Source organism: Balaenoptera physalus, assembly GCF_965194825.1.
Source record: "Balaenoptera physalus genome assembly, chromosome: 2".
Classification (NCBI taxonomy): Eukaryota; Metazoa; Chordata; class Mammalia; order Artiodactyla; family Balaenopteridae; genus Balaenoptera; species Balaenoptera physalus.
In genome coordinates this window covers 171,697,400-171,715,782 of record NC_138883.1, presented here as the reverse complement: position 1 = coordinate 171,715,782, position 18,383 = coordinate 171,697,400, and the positions used below count along the sequence as shown (strand labels likewise).

Genomic DNA, 18,383 nt, shown 5'->3' with positions numbered 1-18,383 from the left:
TCCCAGTTTTAATTTCTAATAGAGTAATTATCAATAAATACATTCTACATAAACAAAGCTCTCTGGAGCTATCAGTAATTAAGAATGTAAAGGGGTCCTGAGACCGACAAGTGTTCTGTCCTACAAGAGTCCACTTGCTGGCACTCCCCACGCCTGCACCTAGCTCTTAAATGCTGGGAAACCACTTGCGTCCCAATGCTGCCCACTGATCCTGGTGTATTTACCCAGCTTTCTCTCCTATTGCCTACACTGATCATTATTCATTCTCCATTCTCTCAAACCTCTAAGCCCTTTATTTCTCCCCTTATTTCCGGCAAATGACTAAGCCACTCTACAGAGAAAAGGGAAGCCAGCAAACAAGAACTCCGAACTCCTCCCAGCACCAATCCCCTCTTCATCTCAGAAAGGAAGAGGAAACCCTCGCCCTGTCTAAGGCCAACCCCTTCCAGCTGTCTTCCAGATCTCAATTTCTCCTGCCTTTCTCATAGTCAGCTATCTATTTTCTGCATCTTCACCTTTTCCTTCTCTATTGGCACAAATGATCATCACTTACATATGTTCAAGACTCTGCAACCTTAAAGGAAAAATTCGTTACTCTGTGCTGGGTATCATGCTAAGTACCAATTACAGCAGAAGGACAATAAAACATTTCTCTATTCGGTCTCCATTTCCTCACCTCCAGTTCTCTTTGCAGCTGCCCAACAACTGGGAGTCCATTCTTAATGCTCCACTGAAAAATCCCCTTAGGTCATAACTAACTTCCAAGGTGCAAAACTAAAGGATCTTCAAGTCAACTGCTAATTCCCTCCTTCTTCAATTGCTTTCTTCTCTTGGCTGTCAGACAACTTTCTTGTTTCTTCCTTACCTACTGATTTGTTCAGATTTTCTATTTCTTGTTTTTTTGTCACTTATTTCACTTTGATTTTCCAATTTATTAGAACATATTAATGCATTATTTGCCCTAATTATTGTTTTATTATTTACTGTTTTCCAGTAACTTTCATATTGGTTACTATAGTTCTTTCTTTTACTGTTTCAATTTCAGGGTTTCCTCGGTTTCTGTTAAAGGAGGGGTTTTTTTTTTAATTAAGTGGTTTCTATATTTTTATAAATGAAAAAAGCAAGTGCAGAAGAGTGAATCTAGTATGCTACCGTTTGTATTCAAAAAGGAGAAAAGACATTTGCTTCTTCACATTTGCTTTTATATGCATGAAATAACTCTAGGAGACCCCAAAATTGATAATGTTAGCTGCTCTGGAGGAGGTGAGCTGTACAGCTGCGGGACATGGGTAAAAAGGAAACTTTTTATTGTACACCCTTTAGTATGTTTTGAATTTTGAATCATTTGAATGCATTACCTATTAACAATAAATTTAATTTTTGAAAATTAATTTGCTTTTCATTTTAAAGAGTCCTAGTGAGAAAAATATAAACATTTTGCTTCATACTATGTGACCCCTCACTTCAGGACAACAAAAGGTTATCAAAAACAAAAGGTTCCCTACCATGTTTCAGATGTCACTCTGCACACTTTTTGTTTAGAAACAAGAGCAGTTTACATAAGAAAAGCAAGTTAAGCAGTGACATCTAATTATAAAACATTATTTTATAAAGCACACTGAAAACATACTTTGAAATACAAACCACGGTGAATACATTTATGACAGAATTGAAATTGTAGGATGTAAGGATTAATAATACACCCCCCTTTATAGGTAAGTCAGGCAGGGTAGAGAACTTGCCCAAAGTTAAAGAGCTCTCTAGTAATGGAGACTTTAGGCCCCAATGAGACTTTAGGACTTGTTTACTCATTTCACAAATTTAGTTTCCTTTCTGGCTATATTCAAAGATTTTGAACTCTAAGTTTGCTGAATTAACGACAGAATATACAACAGCACCCTACAAACACAAGTCTGAAAGTGGGTGGTAAGGATTTTAAGACAGCATGTGAACTGACAGTAAATTTATTTGGGTTCTCTCCTAAAGCACCTGACCTTTCCATTGGGCCTCTCACTCCTGCAGATTTCAGAAACGAGTTGAAAAGGGTATACATAAAGAGCACTTCTCCTTTTAAAGACAGAACCTAATTCCTGGTGGTGCTTCATTCATGTTATTCTTGGACTTTGGCCAAGCTGTACTGTCTGGATTATAAACCTGAGATTCGCAGGTCTAAAGAGAACAAGTCTTTCTACCCCATCACCGGAAACGTCGGCCCACGCTAATGAGGGAGAGTCAAAATGTAAAAACCACAGGCAACGTGACTGTCACCATTTCATTAACTAGAAGCATCACTCCTTCAATCAGATTAAGGTTTTCAGTGTTTATATAAATGAAACACAAACATCATGAAGAGTTCTACAAAAAGACACTGGAGAGCTAACATACACAGCCTGGACATCCAAAGCAGAGTAGTATGTGTGAGACCACAAACCACGTGGCAGGGTCAGTTTCTGGCTGAAGAATGGAAATAAGCCTTAAAGAGTCTCAGGTAATAAACCTAATGGTTGGGCACTCAAACACAATTTAAAGAGACACAATGATTTTCAAAGTGAAAGAACTGCCAACTGTCAAGGGATTCTGTTAGCCAGGCAGTATGTTTTCTCAATGATGCCATCCAAAATAGGAAACTATACCAAAATCTACCCTGCACAGGTGAATTCTATGTACTTCATAATTATATATATTTATATCATTACATATAAAATTATGTAAAAATGTATGCAAGAAATAACACCAATCTTGCAAAGTCTTTAAGAAAATAAAGTTAAACAGACACTTACTGTATGATCCGACCACTGCACTCCTAGGCATTTACTCAAGAGAATGAAAGTGCACGTCCACACAGAAACCTGCACACCAATGTTCACAGCAGCTTTAGCATAAGAGCCAAAAAAATGGAAACAATCTGAATGCCCATCAACAGGCTAATGAATAAACAAATTGAGGTATATCCATACAATGGTGGAATACTGCTCTGTAACAAAAATAATGAAGTCTTGATACAGACAAAGGCATAAATGAATCTCAAAATTATTAGGCTGATTGAAAGAAAGCAGATAAGAGAGGAACACACTGAACAATTCTGTTTACATAAAACTCTACAAAATGCAAACTAATGCAAAGTAACAGAAGGCAGACCGGTGGTAGCCTGTGGGCAGGGTGGGTAGGGCACAGGCGGGGCTGGAAAGCAGGATCACAAAGGGGCACAAGGAAACTCTGGGGTGAGATGAACACGTTCACCCTCTTCACTGTGGTGACAGCATCCAGGTGTAAACATGGCAAAACTCACCAAACTGTACACTTTAAATATGTGTGGTTTACTGTGTGTCAATGATACCTCAATAAAGCTGCTTAAAAAATATATAGCACAATATGGCAGCAACCTAGGTGTCCATCAACAAATGAATGGATAAAGAAGACATGGTATATATACACAATGAAATACTACTCAGCCACAAAAAAGAATAAAATTTTGCCATTTGCAGCAACATGGATGGACTTGGAGGGCATTTGCTAAGTGAAGCAGACAGAGAAAGACAACTACTGTATGATATCACTTGTATGTGGAATCTAAAAAGTACAACAAACTAGTGAATATTTTAAAAAAACAGACTCACAGATATAATAGAGAACAAACTAGTGGTTACCAGTGGAGAGAAGAGAAGGGGGAGGGCAATATAGTGGGAGGGGAGTAAGAGGTACAAATTATTAGGTATAAAATAAGCTACAAGGACGTATTGTACAACACAGGGAATAGAGCCATTACTCTATAATAACTATAAATGGAATACAGCCTTTAAAAATTGTGAATCACTGTAATGTACACCTGTAACTTATATAATATTGTACAGCAACTATACTTCAATAAAAATTAAATTAAATAGAGTGGTAGCATTTACACTGCCTGACATTACAACTCACCAGACTGCAACAGCAATCAAGACAGTGTGGCACGGGCATAAGGATCAACAAACAGATTAGGACAAGGGAGCAGAGCACCCAGAACGGAGCCACAGTTAAACTATTACTGATTTTTGATGATGCCAAAAGCAACCAAAGGGAAGAGAAAAATATTTTCAATACACGGTGCTGGAACAAACGGATAATCACATGGAAAACAATAAACCGCACCCCTGCCTCCCATCATACAAAGAAACTGAGTCAAAAAAGTTTTAACTGTTTCTTATAAAAGATGAAACCATAAAGCTTTTAGCTCTTATAATAAGAGTATCTTGGGCTTCTCTGGTGGCGCAGTGGTTAAGACTCCGCCTGCCAATGCAAGAGACATGGGTTCGATCCCTGGTCCGGGAAGATCCCACGTACCGCGGAGCAACTAAGTCCATGCACCACAACTACTGAGCCTGCGCTCTAGAGCCCACGAGTCACAACTACTGAAGCCCACGTGCCACAACTACTGAAGCCCGTGCACCTAGAGCCCGTGCTCCGCAACAAGAGAAGCCACCGCAATGAGAAGCCCAAGCACCGCAACGAAGAGTAGCCCCCGCTCGCCACAACTAGAGAAAAGCCTGCACGCAGCAACGAAGACCCAAGGCAGCCAAGAATTAATTAATTAATTAAAAAAAAAAATCTTACTCTCCTAAGTAAATGTCTAGGAGTGGAATAGCTCAATCACGTAGCAGGCCTATGTTTTCTTTATAAGACATTACCAAACTGTTTTCCAACAGGTTATACTATTTTATATTCCTAGATAGGATACAGTCAACAATCACCATGAAAAATTGGTAAGTTGGCTTATTACATACACCAGAATGGCTGAAACTAAAGACTGACAACACAAACTGTTGACACAATGTAACGATCTGAACTCTTTTACTTTGCTAGTGGAGATGTGACAGGGTCCAACCACTTTGGAAAAAGGTCTGGTGGATTTCTATAAAACTAAACCCATAACGTACACCATGACATAGCAATTCCACTCCCTAGCATTTTCCTAAGAGCAATGAAAACATGATACTTGCACAACAGGGTCCAGAGCAGATTTATTCATAATTGCTAAATCCTGGAAACAGCCCAGCTGCCTATTATCAGAACAGATTAACAAACTGGGTCTATTTGTATAACGGAATACTTCTCAGCAATAAAAGGAGTAAACAACTGATACATGCAACAACATGAATAAAATTCAAAACATTATTCAGATTAAACAAAGTGGGTCATATAAGAGTACATAGTATGATCCCATTTATGTGAAGTTATAGGGCTGGCAAAACCAAGGGACAGTGGAAAGATATCAGTACAGCGTTTCTTCTCGGGGGGAGGGGCTGACTGGAAGGTGGAATGAGGGTAAGAGTCTGTATCTTGATACAGACTGGGATACACAAGCATATGCATTTGTCAAAATTCACTGAATGGTACACTTATGATTTGTGTATTTCTTCATACATAAAATTTTGCTGACATACCAAAAAAAGTATAAACAAACACTGAACACTAGTCAATGATATACATGCCATATTATATTTTGGCAATTATGTTACATTACATTTTAGGGGTAAAGTGTATCCACGTCTGTAAATTAATCTGAAATGCATAAAGATCAGTACATTGTCTTCATGACCCTGTCTGCAGCTGGAAAACACTTGTCTATGGATTTGCTGTTCCACAAGAGCCGCCTCACCTTTGGTCATTTCAAGTGGTTTCCCAGCCTTTTATGGTTCATCTGTGATAGGTGAAACAGTAATGACTTAGCTTGTGAGTGCCTCTTGTCAACTGTGGAGAAGCGGCCTTCCACTATCCTAAAACGTTCTGCCTGTTTCACTATTCTGAGGTAAAAGTAGTTTCTGCATTGCTAGGTGGATTGATGAATGGACGTACAATGATGGAGAGATGGACAGTTACATGATAAAACAAATATATTAAAATATTAATCGCAGGTTTACTCGCAATATCTAGATGGTAGGCGTATGGGTGTTCACTGCACAATTCTTTTGAGTTTTCGGTACATTTAACATTTTTCACAGTGAAATGCTGAGGAAAATATATCTTCTCTGCAGATGTCAAAACATGGTATCAACATGACAAACTCCCTACCGCACTGTTTTCTGACTATACCAAAAAAAACCATGAAAGGCTCCTAAATGACCACTAAAGAAAGAGGCGTTGGAGAGGATTATAGAAGACCGTGCAAGCAAAGCGAGGAACAAGTGTGAAGAAAGGCAAGTTCAAAAACCTGAATAAATGAAACAGGTTTAGAACTGGAACAGCTGACTGGTGGTAGGGATAAATGGGCACAGAGATTTTCACCAGCCCAGAAATGACTGGTTCTTGACCTTTTTGTCAAAGATCCCTTTTTTTTTTTTTAATGTATTTATTTATTTATTTTTGGCTGCGTTGGGTCTTCATTGCTGCGTGCGGGCTTTCTCTAGTTGCAGCGAGAGGGGGCTACTCTTTGTTGCGGTACGTGGGTTTCTCATTGCAGTGGCTTCTCTTGTTGCGGAGCACGGGCTCTAGACACGCGGGCTTTAGTTGTGGCGCACGGGCTCAGTAGTTGTGGCTCGTGGGCTCTAGAGCGCAGGCTCAGTAGTTGTGGCGCACGGGCTTAGCTGCTCCGCGGCATGTGGGATCATCCTGGACCAGGGCTCGAACCCAAGTCCCCTGCATTGGCAGGCGGATTCTTAACCAGTGTGCCACCAGGGAAGCCCCAAAGGTTCCTTTAATAATATCATCAACAGGAGGAGGGGAAGAGGGGTCACATGTATACATACATGCAAAATTTTTTATAATATTTCAAGGAACTGATGGATACTCTGAAGTCCATCCAAAGGCTCCACTTAAGAACCCATTACAGGTGGCAACTGAAATCTAGAGGTGAATATGAAATTAATATAAGAGAATTTTCAGTGTGAAGAGAAAGTAGCCTAGGCCTGAACTTTAAGGAAAACCAACATTTAAGGGATTAAAAACTAAACAATAAAAAAACAAAGAAAGAAGACGCCTGTAAAGGAGATCAGGAATAAGCAGCCTGAGAAGAAGGAAAAACAGGACGCTGTGGGGTAAGAGACGTCAAGGGAAGACTGAAGAAAGTGGACCAGCCAAGTGCAAATGATGCTGAGGTTAAGAAAGCATGGAGGTCACTGCGGCCCCTGATGAGGATGGATTCAGTGTAACTGTCAGGGCAGAAATCAGGTTAAGGAGTGAGTAGGAAACAATAAGAAGCTTGGCTGTAAAGAAAAAGGACGGCTGTGTTTTAAAAAAAAAAAGATGGGAGAGATGTGTATGTTTCGGTGCTGCTGGAGATAAGCCAGTAGAGACTGAAGACAGAGACAGAAAGGAGACAAGCGCTATTGAGATTCTGATGACGCTACAAAAGATGACAGCTGGGCTCCAACATGTAAGTGGAAGGTTTGACCCAACATACAGCCAATACCTCAGCCGCTTTAACAGGGGAAAGGGGAGGCATTTCTTGCCTGATGGCTTCCCTTTTCTCTGTAAAACTGAAAGTAGGTTCCTTAAAGAAAAGGACCAAGCATTACTTTTTAAAAAAATCCTCTGTGGCACACAGTGTAGTATCTTGAATATAAGAAATATTCAAAAAATATTGGAGAAAAAAACAAAGCTAAAATTCTACACAAAGTCCATGCTCAAAATTGCAACTAATAAAACTGCTAATTAAGCCCCGCTGAGTCCTGCAGTAGCCTGGCTTTCCCCATAAATGAGGCTTTGTGTTAAATGAAGACTCACCAACACCAGGGCTCCAAAGCACTGGCATTCTAGCAATACAGATACCACATTTACCTCCAAGTAGTTACACCAGGTGGAGCATTTAGCACAGGTGACAGGAGGCTACTTTAGGAGCTCCTCCAGTTTCAACAAAGGGGCTCTCACAAGCTGGGTGTTTACTATCCAACTCTCAGACTAACAATAAAAAGCTGGGGCACCATGCTATCTATAGGATGGATAAACAACAAGGTCCTACTGTATAGCACAGGGAACTATATTCAACACCCTGTGATAAACCATAATGAAAAAGAATATATATGTATAACTGAATCACTTTGCTGTAGAAATCACAGCAGAAATTAAACACTACATTGCAAATCAACTATAGTTCAATAAAGCTTAAAAAAAAAAAAAAAAAAAGCTGGGACATCACTCAAAATGACCAAAGAGGAGGTGGCGCTTCTGGAAAAACAATACAACAGAAACAGGCGTTTCCCAGCTACAGAAAGAGTAATGAAAAGGATTCACTGACCCCCAACCAGAATTGTTTTTAAAAATGAAACAGGATGGATTAAAACAGTGAAACATGTGATAGAATCACATGTAGTTAAGACAAGAAAGGTTGCATGAAACTTTTTTCATACTATCTGATGAAAATACAGATTTATTTCTTACTGTGGCTAGGGCAGTGAAAAAAAGTTTGAAAGTTACTGACAGACACTATGATACAGAAAGATAAAGGCTATAAAGCAAATGATTCTGTGTAAAATTTTACAGCTGCAAAGCAAATGACTGTCTCCCCAGGCCTAAAAAAGAAAAGTTGTCCAGTTACACGTGCGGCCCTATGTTATGCAGGAGCACTCACCCACAGGTGGGGACCTGAGATCCACCCCGCCCTGCCACAGGGCTAGGAGAAAATGATGCAACCCTCACGGGCACGATGAAGTCTCGGCTTCGTCATCCGTGGAAAGAGCATCCTAACTGCCCTATGCACCAAGCAGAGCCGTTGTAAAGCTCAAATGAGAAAGCATATTAGGGTGCTTTTCACATATGTGAATTTAATTTTAAGTAATTTAATTCTTAGATCAACCCTACCAAAACTAGTTCTATGTTCACAGGGTGGAGATAAATAAACAGCCTGTATGTAGTGGTGAAGAGAGCAAGCTTTAGAGTGGGAGCGATGGATTCAAATTCAGGCTCTATCTCTTGCTAGCTGTGCGATTCTGTAAATCAATCTAACTTCTTTTAGCTTCAATTTCCTCATCTATAAATGGGAGTAGCAGTAATTTTATGGGACTGCTGTAAAAATTATATGAGGTATGAGATATGAAGCATTCTGCATAATGCTTTGCAGATTACTATTAACATTACCAGAACTATGACTTTCAGTATTTTAATCCCCATTTCATGTATTTCCTTTGCTGGTATTAATTGGGAAATCAATCTTACCTTCTGGCCAGGGTTATCTGAGTAATTAAATCAACTATCAAATTACAAAATGAAAGACGTTCCAGAAAAAGTTTATATGTGATGATAAATTAAGAACAATTATGTAGAATCAGTGTTTTTGTAATTGATCATTTTTAAAGGCTGGTCTATTTCCATGACAAAGAACCTGATTATGCAAACACAACACTGTAAGCCCGGAGAGTGAGCTCAGCTTTTCCTGATTCAATTTTCCCTCTAAAGCACTTTAAATTTCAACACCTGGCTCTAACACCCACTATGCATTTCAACATCTAAATTAGCTTTTTCAAATACTCTGAAACCACTCATCAAAAGAAAAAGGCCCCTGAGTTACAGATGAAAATACCAGTTACAACTATGGACAAGCTCTCTCCCCGCTCCCCGCGCATTTGCTAAATAACATTCTATTTAATTAGTTCCACTTTGTTAATTGTTTTTAAAGTTTCAATGATTAGGAAAGCTGCCATCTGCCAAGCAAACAATCCCAACTTACTTGCACTACATCATAAACATCAATTATACACTACATCCAAAGACCTAAGTCAGACTGTTCTCAAAGTGTGGTCCACGAGACCCCTGGAGTCCTTGAGACTCTTTGAGAGGGTCCGTGAGGTCAAAACTATTTTCAGTACTAAGGTATTATTTGCCTGTTCACTCCGTTACCATTTATACGAAGGATGAAAAGCCACGGTAAGTCTCCTGAAGGCTTCACAAGAATCAAGACAATGGCACTAAACTGTACCAGCTGTCACTGATTCTTCAATGCTCAGCACTAATGGGGGAGGGGGGGCAGTTTCACTTAACTATCTCCTTGATGAAGTAGTAAAATTATTAACTTTATTAAGTCTTGGTCCTGGACCACAACTCTGTAATATCCTGCGAGACAAAACAAGAAGTATACATAAAGCACAAACCCTTCCTAAAACGACAGAAGTGAACGGCCAGAAAAACTGGGGCACGTCCGAAGAATAACCGGCAGATGGGAACGGGGATAAGGAACAGGTGGGGGGGCGGGTAGGGGAAATCGCCAAAATCTCGGGGTTTCCTGCAATTCCCACACCTCCATCCCAAAGGCTCCCAAGTGACTGCCAAGGGCACAGCGGTCTAGAGGGAGCCGCTCCGGGGTAGCGGCGGGGCTCTGGCTTAACCCCATCCGGCAAGGACCCTTTCAGTACCGTTCCCCTCCCCCACGCAAACGCTCAGCTCCTCCGTCGCCAACGCCCCACGACCCCAAGGATCCTCACCACCAACAGGTTCCTGTCCTCCACCAGCTGCCGCTTCCGGAGGATCTCCGATTTCAGAACGTCCATCTCGCTGCCCGGGTTGAAGCTCGAGTTTTCTTCTTCTCTCTCCGGCTCCCTGGACCAAGCCTTTTCATCCAGCCAGCCTCCGTGAACGCACTACACATACCGAGCCCAAAAACCGAAAGGCAACAACTGACAGAGCCGCTTCCGGCGGAAGCTGAGGTGAGCGAGAGGAAAGAGCGCTCCAGGGCGCCTGTTGTTGACGAAGCCGCTGAGGGTGAGCGCCCCTGGCGGCGCCCTCCGGCAGTGCGCTTGTAGTTTCCCATCCATGGACGCATGAACAAACGTGGGCTGAAACACGAGTCTTCTAAATCGATGCTGCATTGTTTAATAAGTTATATACCTATGTCAACTATACTTCAATTTTAAAAGGAGAAAAAAGTTATTATACCTGCTTGTACCTGCTAGTTCAGGTGCAAAAGCTCCTTAGCAAAACACCTCAATTATGTTCATTAACGCCAGATCTTTACTTATTATACGAGAAGTTCACGTCGGAGTTCCTGAAGTTACCTGCTTGCCAAAATCAATGTGCTGGAGTGAGAAAACCCTGGACAATAATACTAGCTCAAAAGTATAGTGTTCATTGCTAGCCTGTGAAACTTCCAGTAAACTTAGGCAATTACATCCATTTAAGTCATTTCAGAGGTAGAGTTGTCTCTCCTCCCTGAGTTCTAGACTGCTTACATATCTTGGTGATAATTTACCCCAGGAATCTGAGATAATCTCTTTGGTCACGTGTTCAGCAATCAAGATTTTCAGTGAGATGATTGGAGATGTAATCAGAGATTTTCATTTTTTAAGTCCAACCCAAGAAGAAAAATTGGTGAAAAAATTATATCAGAGATTTTAATTTTTAAAAGACCTAAAAACTAGGGCTTCCCTGTTGGCGCAGTGGTTAAGAATCCGCCTGCCAATACAGGGGACAGCAGTTCAAGCCCTGGTCGGGGAAGATCCCACATGCTGCGGAACAACAAACCCTGTGCGCCACAACTACTGAGCCTGTGCTCTAGAGCCCATGAGTCACAACGACTGAAGCCCGCGCGCCTACAGCCCGTGCTCCCCAACAAGAGAAGCCACCGCAATGAGAAGCCGGCGCAGCAAAAAGAAGAGTAGCCCCCGCTCGCTGCAACTAGAGAAAGCCCGTGCGCAGCAGCGAAGACCCAACGCACCCAAAAATAAACAAACAAATAAATTTATTTTTTAAAAAGACCTAAAAACTGTTTACAATGCATTTATTTTTGGTTCTATGCCATTGAAGCTGTTTTTAAATTTCTAGTTAAGTCATTACTGAACAATATTTGACACATTACTTTTCCCCACCCAAAAAGGAAAGAAATATTATTCAGTTCAGTCGGTTCGTAATGGGTGAGATGGTTTAGCAAAATAAAAGAGAATTGTTTGTTTCGATTTACAAAGTATTTTTATTGTATACGTGTGTGTTGGGGTATATTTCATCTGAAAGATATCTGACTTTTGCCAGAAATAAATTAACATAGGAAGTTAATTCACTCTGAGCTAAGATGCTTTGCTAATTTTTAGGGCTTTTGAAAGCTTTTACCACAAAAAAAAAAAAAAAAAAATCCTTGAAATAATAAACATGGTAACATTCTTACATGGATTTCTGTTTCGTGAGTCACCTATAATTCAATAAGCAAATAATAATTTATTAGCTTTTTCCTGATTTAGGGTTTAGAAATTATGACGAAAAAACCTGAAGAGTTGATGCAGGTGATTGTAACAGTAATGGAAGTTTACAGAGAAGGAACACCTGGCCAGATGGGAGATAATTCGTGTAAACCAGGGAAGATAGTGCTTCTGTAAAAAGGCTCCTTTTAGGGGGGCTTCCCTGGTGGCGCAGTGGTTGAGAATCTGCCTGCCAATGCAGGGCACAAGGGTTCGAGCCCTGGTCTGGGAAGATCCCACATGCCGCGGAGCAACTAAGCCCGTGAGCCACAACTACTGAGCCTGCGCGTCTGGAGCCCGTGCCCCGCAACAAGAGAGGCCGCGATAGTGAGAGGCCCGCACACCACGATGAAGAGTGGCCCCCGCTTGCCGCAACTAGAGAAAGCCCTCGCACAGAAACGAAGACCCAACACAGCCAAAAGAATAAATAAATAAATAAAAATAATGATTAAAGGTGCTAATAATTAAAAAAAAAAAGGCTCCTTTTAAATTTCAGACGTTCATTGATTTTGATGTTTATGTAAACATGCGCATTAAATCCTGATAAGGGCCTGAAATGGAAGAATAGGAAAGATGTGTGCTTGAACAAGCAAACTGATAAGGAAGCTTTTCAATATAAAAGGGGAAAAAAGATGACCAGGTGAGCTTAGAAACACTCAATCCTGATTCTAAGGACTCGTGCATCCCCTTCCATCACAACAGTTATGTAAAAAGTGAAATGTTGGAAACAATCCAAATGTAGTAAATGGGGGAACGGTTAGATAAGTCATAGTTCAGACGTACAACTGAATAATATGTTCCAAAAAAACTCAGTGATATGAGAATGCTCATGACATAATGTTTAATAAAAAAGTAGGATAACGAAACTAGAAAAATAGCATATAGTCTCCATTTGGTAAGAAAAGCATATAAACCTAGAAAAATGATTGGAAGGAAACATATCCAAATATCAGATTGCTACCTGTCAATGGACCCTCTGGTGATTCTTCTTCTTTATACTATAATTGTACAAATTCCATAATTTGGAAAAAAAAAATCCAGAGAGCAGTCATTTTCTGTTTTATTTATTATTGAAATTCTTTATAAAATTTCAGCACTACTACTTTAGAAATTATGTATGATAAATTTTAAATAACGCCAGTAAAAGAAAACAAAGGATCAGACAAAAAAAAAAGAGAATTTTTTTTAACCTTCATACTTATTCAATCAATATTTAAATGTCTTCTATGAGCTCTGTAGTATATTAAGTTCTGTGGCTTAAACCAAATACAATACATAATCCCTACCCTTGAGGATGTTACCAGCTAAAAGTTAAATTATAAAAGATAAATACAATTTAGTAGCATGTATGGGGCTATTTAAAGTATTCACAGGAATTAAAAGAAGAAATAGTAAAAATCAATATGTATATGATTGATGAGATGATTCTTCTGTTGAAGTAACCCATCCTAAGAGAGTATCTGTCATTTCTGGAGAATGGAGGAAATACCAAATTTACTCAGGACCATCTGGGTTTGTTTTGTTGCTGTCCTAAAGGATAGAATGTAACTTCTTTTTTGAAAGCTATACAATCACATATAGGGAGTACCCTGGTGGTCCAGTGGTTAGGACTCGGCACTTTCACTGCCAGGGCCAGGGTTCAACCCCTGGTCATGGAACTAAGATCCTGCAAGCCAAGCGGTGTGGCCACAAACAAACGAAAAAAGAAATTTTTTTTTTTTAAATCTCATACAGTAGCCCTCCATCTTCAACACGCCTCCGAATAACCCAGAGGAGTTTTTGAAACCTGGTCTGGGGGTCTACATCCCCCAGAAAAGGTCTGTGGAGGAGCCCAAGAATTTGCTTTTTGAACAAGTTCCCAAGTGAGGCGTTTGCTGTGGATCCAGGGACCACACTTTGAGAACCACTGATCTAATATATTATGTTGAAATCTCGGGGGGCAGATGAGTCAGAGCGTCAGTTTGCACGAAGTCCTGATAAACAGGACGGGGGAGGAAGCTGTGTCAGTGTCTGCGGCACTGTTACGGGGCCTCTCGGGGTCCCTGCCCACTCACAGTGGTGCTTCTACAGATTTCCTAAACAGAAGATGCAGGCTGCATTTGGATCCAGCCATATTCACAGGCCTGCTTTCGTGTGGTCACACCGTGGGCTGGTAGCTGACCTCATCTGGGCCAGAGTCTGTGCCCTAGAAAATTGACATTGCAATTGAGTCAGTCTTTGCAAGTGCAAAAGGTGTGACCTGGAGAGCGGTGGAAACCGTTTCAGTGGCATGCTTGAGCCAGACCAGTCCATTCTGACCTGCAAGAGCCCACGGCTCAATTTTTAAGAATTTTGGAGTCAGCTGTTAAGCATAGCCATGGTTAAAAGTTAAATGTTTATTAACAATTAAATACATTATGTTATAAACAATGGTAATAAATACAAAGAACCTATTACTTACTAATTATATTACTGCATTTTACTATTATTTATGCTCTTGGAGTTAGTTATGACTGTTGCACCGTTGTGGTAGAAATATAATAATGTTGAACTAACTGCATGTCTTTCCCTGACGCCACAGTTGAGGACCTCATGTTGGTAGCTTGAAATTAGCCATAATGGGAATATTTACACCACAGAAATTGGCAAATGCTACCAATCTGGACTTGATTTACTGTTTTGTTGATTGTCTAAGCTTTAAAAACTTATGGGGAAAACGTTAAAAGTGTTAATAAATGTTTCTCAACCTTGGGCCAGATAATTCTTTTCCGGAGGAGAAATGTTGCTAACCCTACCCAGCAGATGCCGGTAACACCCCTTCTATAGTTGTGACAACCAAAAATGTCTCTGGACACTGCCAAATGTCCCCTGACAGGCAAAATCTCTCTCCAGTTGAGAACCACTGATGCAAATGAAATTTAAAGCATCACGTCTATAGCCATTACATAGTAAAGAGGACAAAGATTTGAGGAGATACTCTTCCAGGATTTGAAAACTATTATGTGATTCAACAAAGTCTCTTACATCACTGACACACATGTGAAGTTCTGACGTGCATCTTTGTTGTTTCACTTTTGTTTTCTTCATTAATTTAAGTAAGGATTCATGTCAAAGCTGGACGCATTCATCAATTATTACTATAGGTTGGCTGGGAACACAAGAGTTCTACAAAAATCAATGAAAGCATTCTGTGAGAATCAATTGGCTCTATGGAATTTACAATAAAGAATATAGTATCATTCATTACTGCCTATAAATTGTCCTCCATATGCTTTACATCATTAAAAATTATACGAATATCTGTGCACACTTCTTTTCCTTCAGGGGCCAGTTTTTAAACATTTACCAGCACAGCACTGGCCATTACCCACTTCCCATGTGGGCGTTGCTAAACTATTCAGCAGAGAAAGTTTGAATATCAAGGAAAAAAAATAAAACAAGTTTGCAGGAAGAATCATGACTGACAGACAATGGAGACAAAGCCTCTGGATTTCCAATTCTCTACTTTGGTCTTCCAGGAGTCTAGCTTCCACTTCCGTACCAAAAACACTACTGAATTTACCTTTTTAAGGTATACTTTTTTCACATTTTACTGTTTCTGAATTCAGGATTCATTTCACAACAAACGTATTTGTAGTGAGTGCTGTGGGACTCTGCACAGACACTCCGTTCAGGGCCAAGGCACCCATCCCCCATCTGCCAGGAGCTGGGGACACACAGCTGCCTCCCTCATGGGTACAGACCCAGGGTGCAGGGACCTGCCTCAGCCAAGGTTACAGCCCCTCCCAGGGGGGCGCCCACCACCAGGGACTGACTGGAGATTTCAAGGCCCAGCCCCATTGCCTCAACTTAGGGCAACTCTAAAGGGTCATTTTAGCTCCCAGCTCCCCAAGGACCACAGCAGATCTCAGTTGACACTTCCTCGCAGTGTCAAAGCTGGACGCTTCTCCCTCTGCCAAATCCTGCCTTCCTCACTTCCTTACAAATGCATCTTCAAGAGCAGTCGCTAGGAAACCACAAACACGCACCTGCAAAGAGAAGAAATGCTTTGGCCGGTAGACACAGGTACGGTGGTTCAGTTGTCAGGAGACTCTTAAATCGGCATGCTAGTTTTTACATCAGTCATTTCTGTGAATAACGTTAGCCAGTTACTCCAGAGCTGGTGACACTAGCGAAACTGAATTTAAGGATGCTCAAAGTTGAGAAGCAGAGCTTGGATCCTGGTAGGCTTGTAAACAGCAGTGACCCTGGTTGAGAGACCAGCGGACAATCCCCACTGACATCTTTTTCTCTTGGACTTTCCCAGTGATCAGATGAGAGGGACAGACCATATACCACATCAGTCCCCTTTCCTTCTTCCTTGACATTTCTTGTTTACTCTGGTCATCCCTTCTATTCTCTTTGTCCCAAAGCTTTCATACTGTTTTATTAGTGGGGTATGTAAAATGAATGAAATAAAGAGTGAGTCCAGTGCCATTTGCAACAACATGGATGGATGTAAAGGGTATTGTGCTTAATGAAATAAGACAGAGAAAGACAAACACTGTATGTTTTCACTTATATGCGGAATCCGAAAAATAAAACAAACAAATGAATATAACAAAGCAGGAACAGACTCACAGACACAGAGAACAAACAAGTGGAGAGAGGGAAAGGGGGAGGGGCAAGATGGGGAAGGGGATTAAGAGGTACAAACTAGAAGGTATAAAATAAAAAAGTTGCAAGGATATATTGTACAGCATAGGGAATATAGCCAATATTTTATAATAACTTTAAATGGAGTATAAGCTATAAAAATATTGAATCACTATGTTGTATGCCTGAAACTAACATAGTATTGTAAACCAATTATACTTCAATTTTTTAAAATGAATAATAAATTGATTAAAATTTTTTAAATAATTAATTAATTAAAAGAGTGAGTCAGGAGAAAAAAATCAAGGTTAGGAATAAGAATGGAAAAATAACCAAGGATACAACAAGCACTTAAGGAAATATGAGAAATACTACCTGCAACTCAATGGAAATAAATTTGAAAACCTAAAACATATGAATGATTTCCTAACAGAAATTTAAGCTACCAAAATTGTTCAACAAAAGGTAGAAAACTGAAATAAGCAATAACAGCAGCAAGAAAGAAAATGTGATTGTAGATCTCCCATTTTGAAAGGCACCAGATTCAGAAGTTTTCACTGCTGAGATCCATGTAATCTTTAAAGAACAGATAACCTAAACTTTCCGGGCTCAGAACCTCTTTCTATTCATAAAAATTCTTAGAGATTTCAGAAAGACTTTGTTTATGTGAATTATAACCAACAATATTTATCATACTAAAAATTAAAACAAAATATCTTAAATTATTAATTCATTTTAAAATAACAATAGCAAACACATTACAACTTAATAGAAATAACATTTTTGTGGAAACATGACGTTTTCAAAAAATTTAGGGAGAAGAGTGGTATTCATTTACATTATTGCAAATCTATTTAATGTCTAGCCTAAATAAAAGAAATCCAGATTCTCACATCTGCTTCTGCATTCAATCTGCTGTAATATGTTATTTTGTTTAAAGTATGTGAAAAAGGGAATTCCCTGGTGGTCCAGTGGTTAGGATTCTGCACTTCTACTGCAGGGGGCATGGGTTCGATCCCTAGTCGGGGAACTAAGATCCCACAAGCCTCACGGTGCAGCCAAAAAAAAAAAAAAAGTTTAAAGTATGTGAAAAAAATCTAGCTTCACACAGCTATGTAGCTGGAAAAGAGGAATAACTTTTTTTTTTTTTTTGAAAAGAGGAATATCTTAATCAGATAATTGTGGGCTTTCTTCTTTGATACTACACCCAAACATGACAACTGGTAGTTTTGTAAAAGTTAGTTGCAGTATGGAATCTGAAATCATATCGATAAACTTTTCCTACTCTGTTACATTAAAATCCATCAGTCTATCTTGAACTTTATTTATTATTTTTAAAAAATTTTTATTGGAGTATAGTTGATTTACAATGTTGTGTTAGTTTCAAGTGTATCTTGAACTTTAAATGTATCTTTTACTTGTGCATGATTTTATAACATCATGCATTGGTCATTTGGAAAATATTAGTTCACTGATTTATGAAGGTCTTCCAAACATTGACATACTATATTACATAATATTTTTAAAATCACATTTATTAATATCACCCCTTCCATCTCCTTAGAAAAGCCTTTTATTGTTGGTGGGAATGTAAATTGGTGCAACCACTATGGAACAGAATGGAGGTTCCTCAAA

The 18,383-nt window shown here is 39.7% G+C and overlaps 1 protein-coding gene across 3 annotated transcripts in view; it reads right to left on the bottom strand.

The window, feature by feature from the left end:
- Nucleotides 1-10,596, bottom strand: part of PRPF18 (pre-mRNA processing factor 18) — a 50,120-nt gene extending 39,524 nt beyond the window's left edge. For 2 of the 3 annotated variants that reach the window (XM_082452922.1, XM_082452923.1), the window contains exon 1: nucleotides 10,392-10,596. In XM_082452922.1, the coding sequence (XP_082309048.1) occupies nucleotides 10,392-10,457 (66 nt within the window). In that variant the 5' untranslated portion in view covers nucleotides 10,458-10,596. Of the gene's footprint in view, nucleotides 1-2,780; nucleotides 2,802-10,391 lie in introns of those variants that run through there. The other variant, XM_082452924.1, reaches the window with a different exon arrangement.
- Between the last annotated feature and the right edge of the window lie 7,787 nt (nucleotides 10,597-18,383).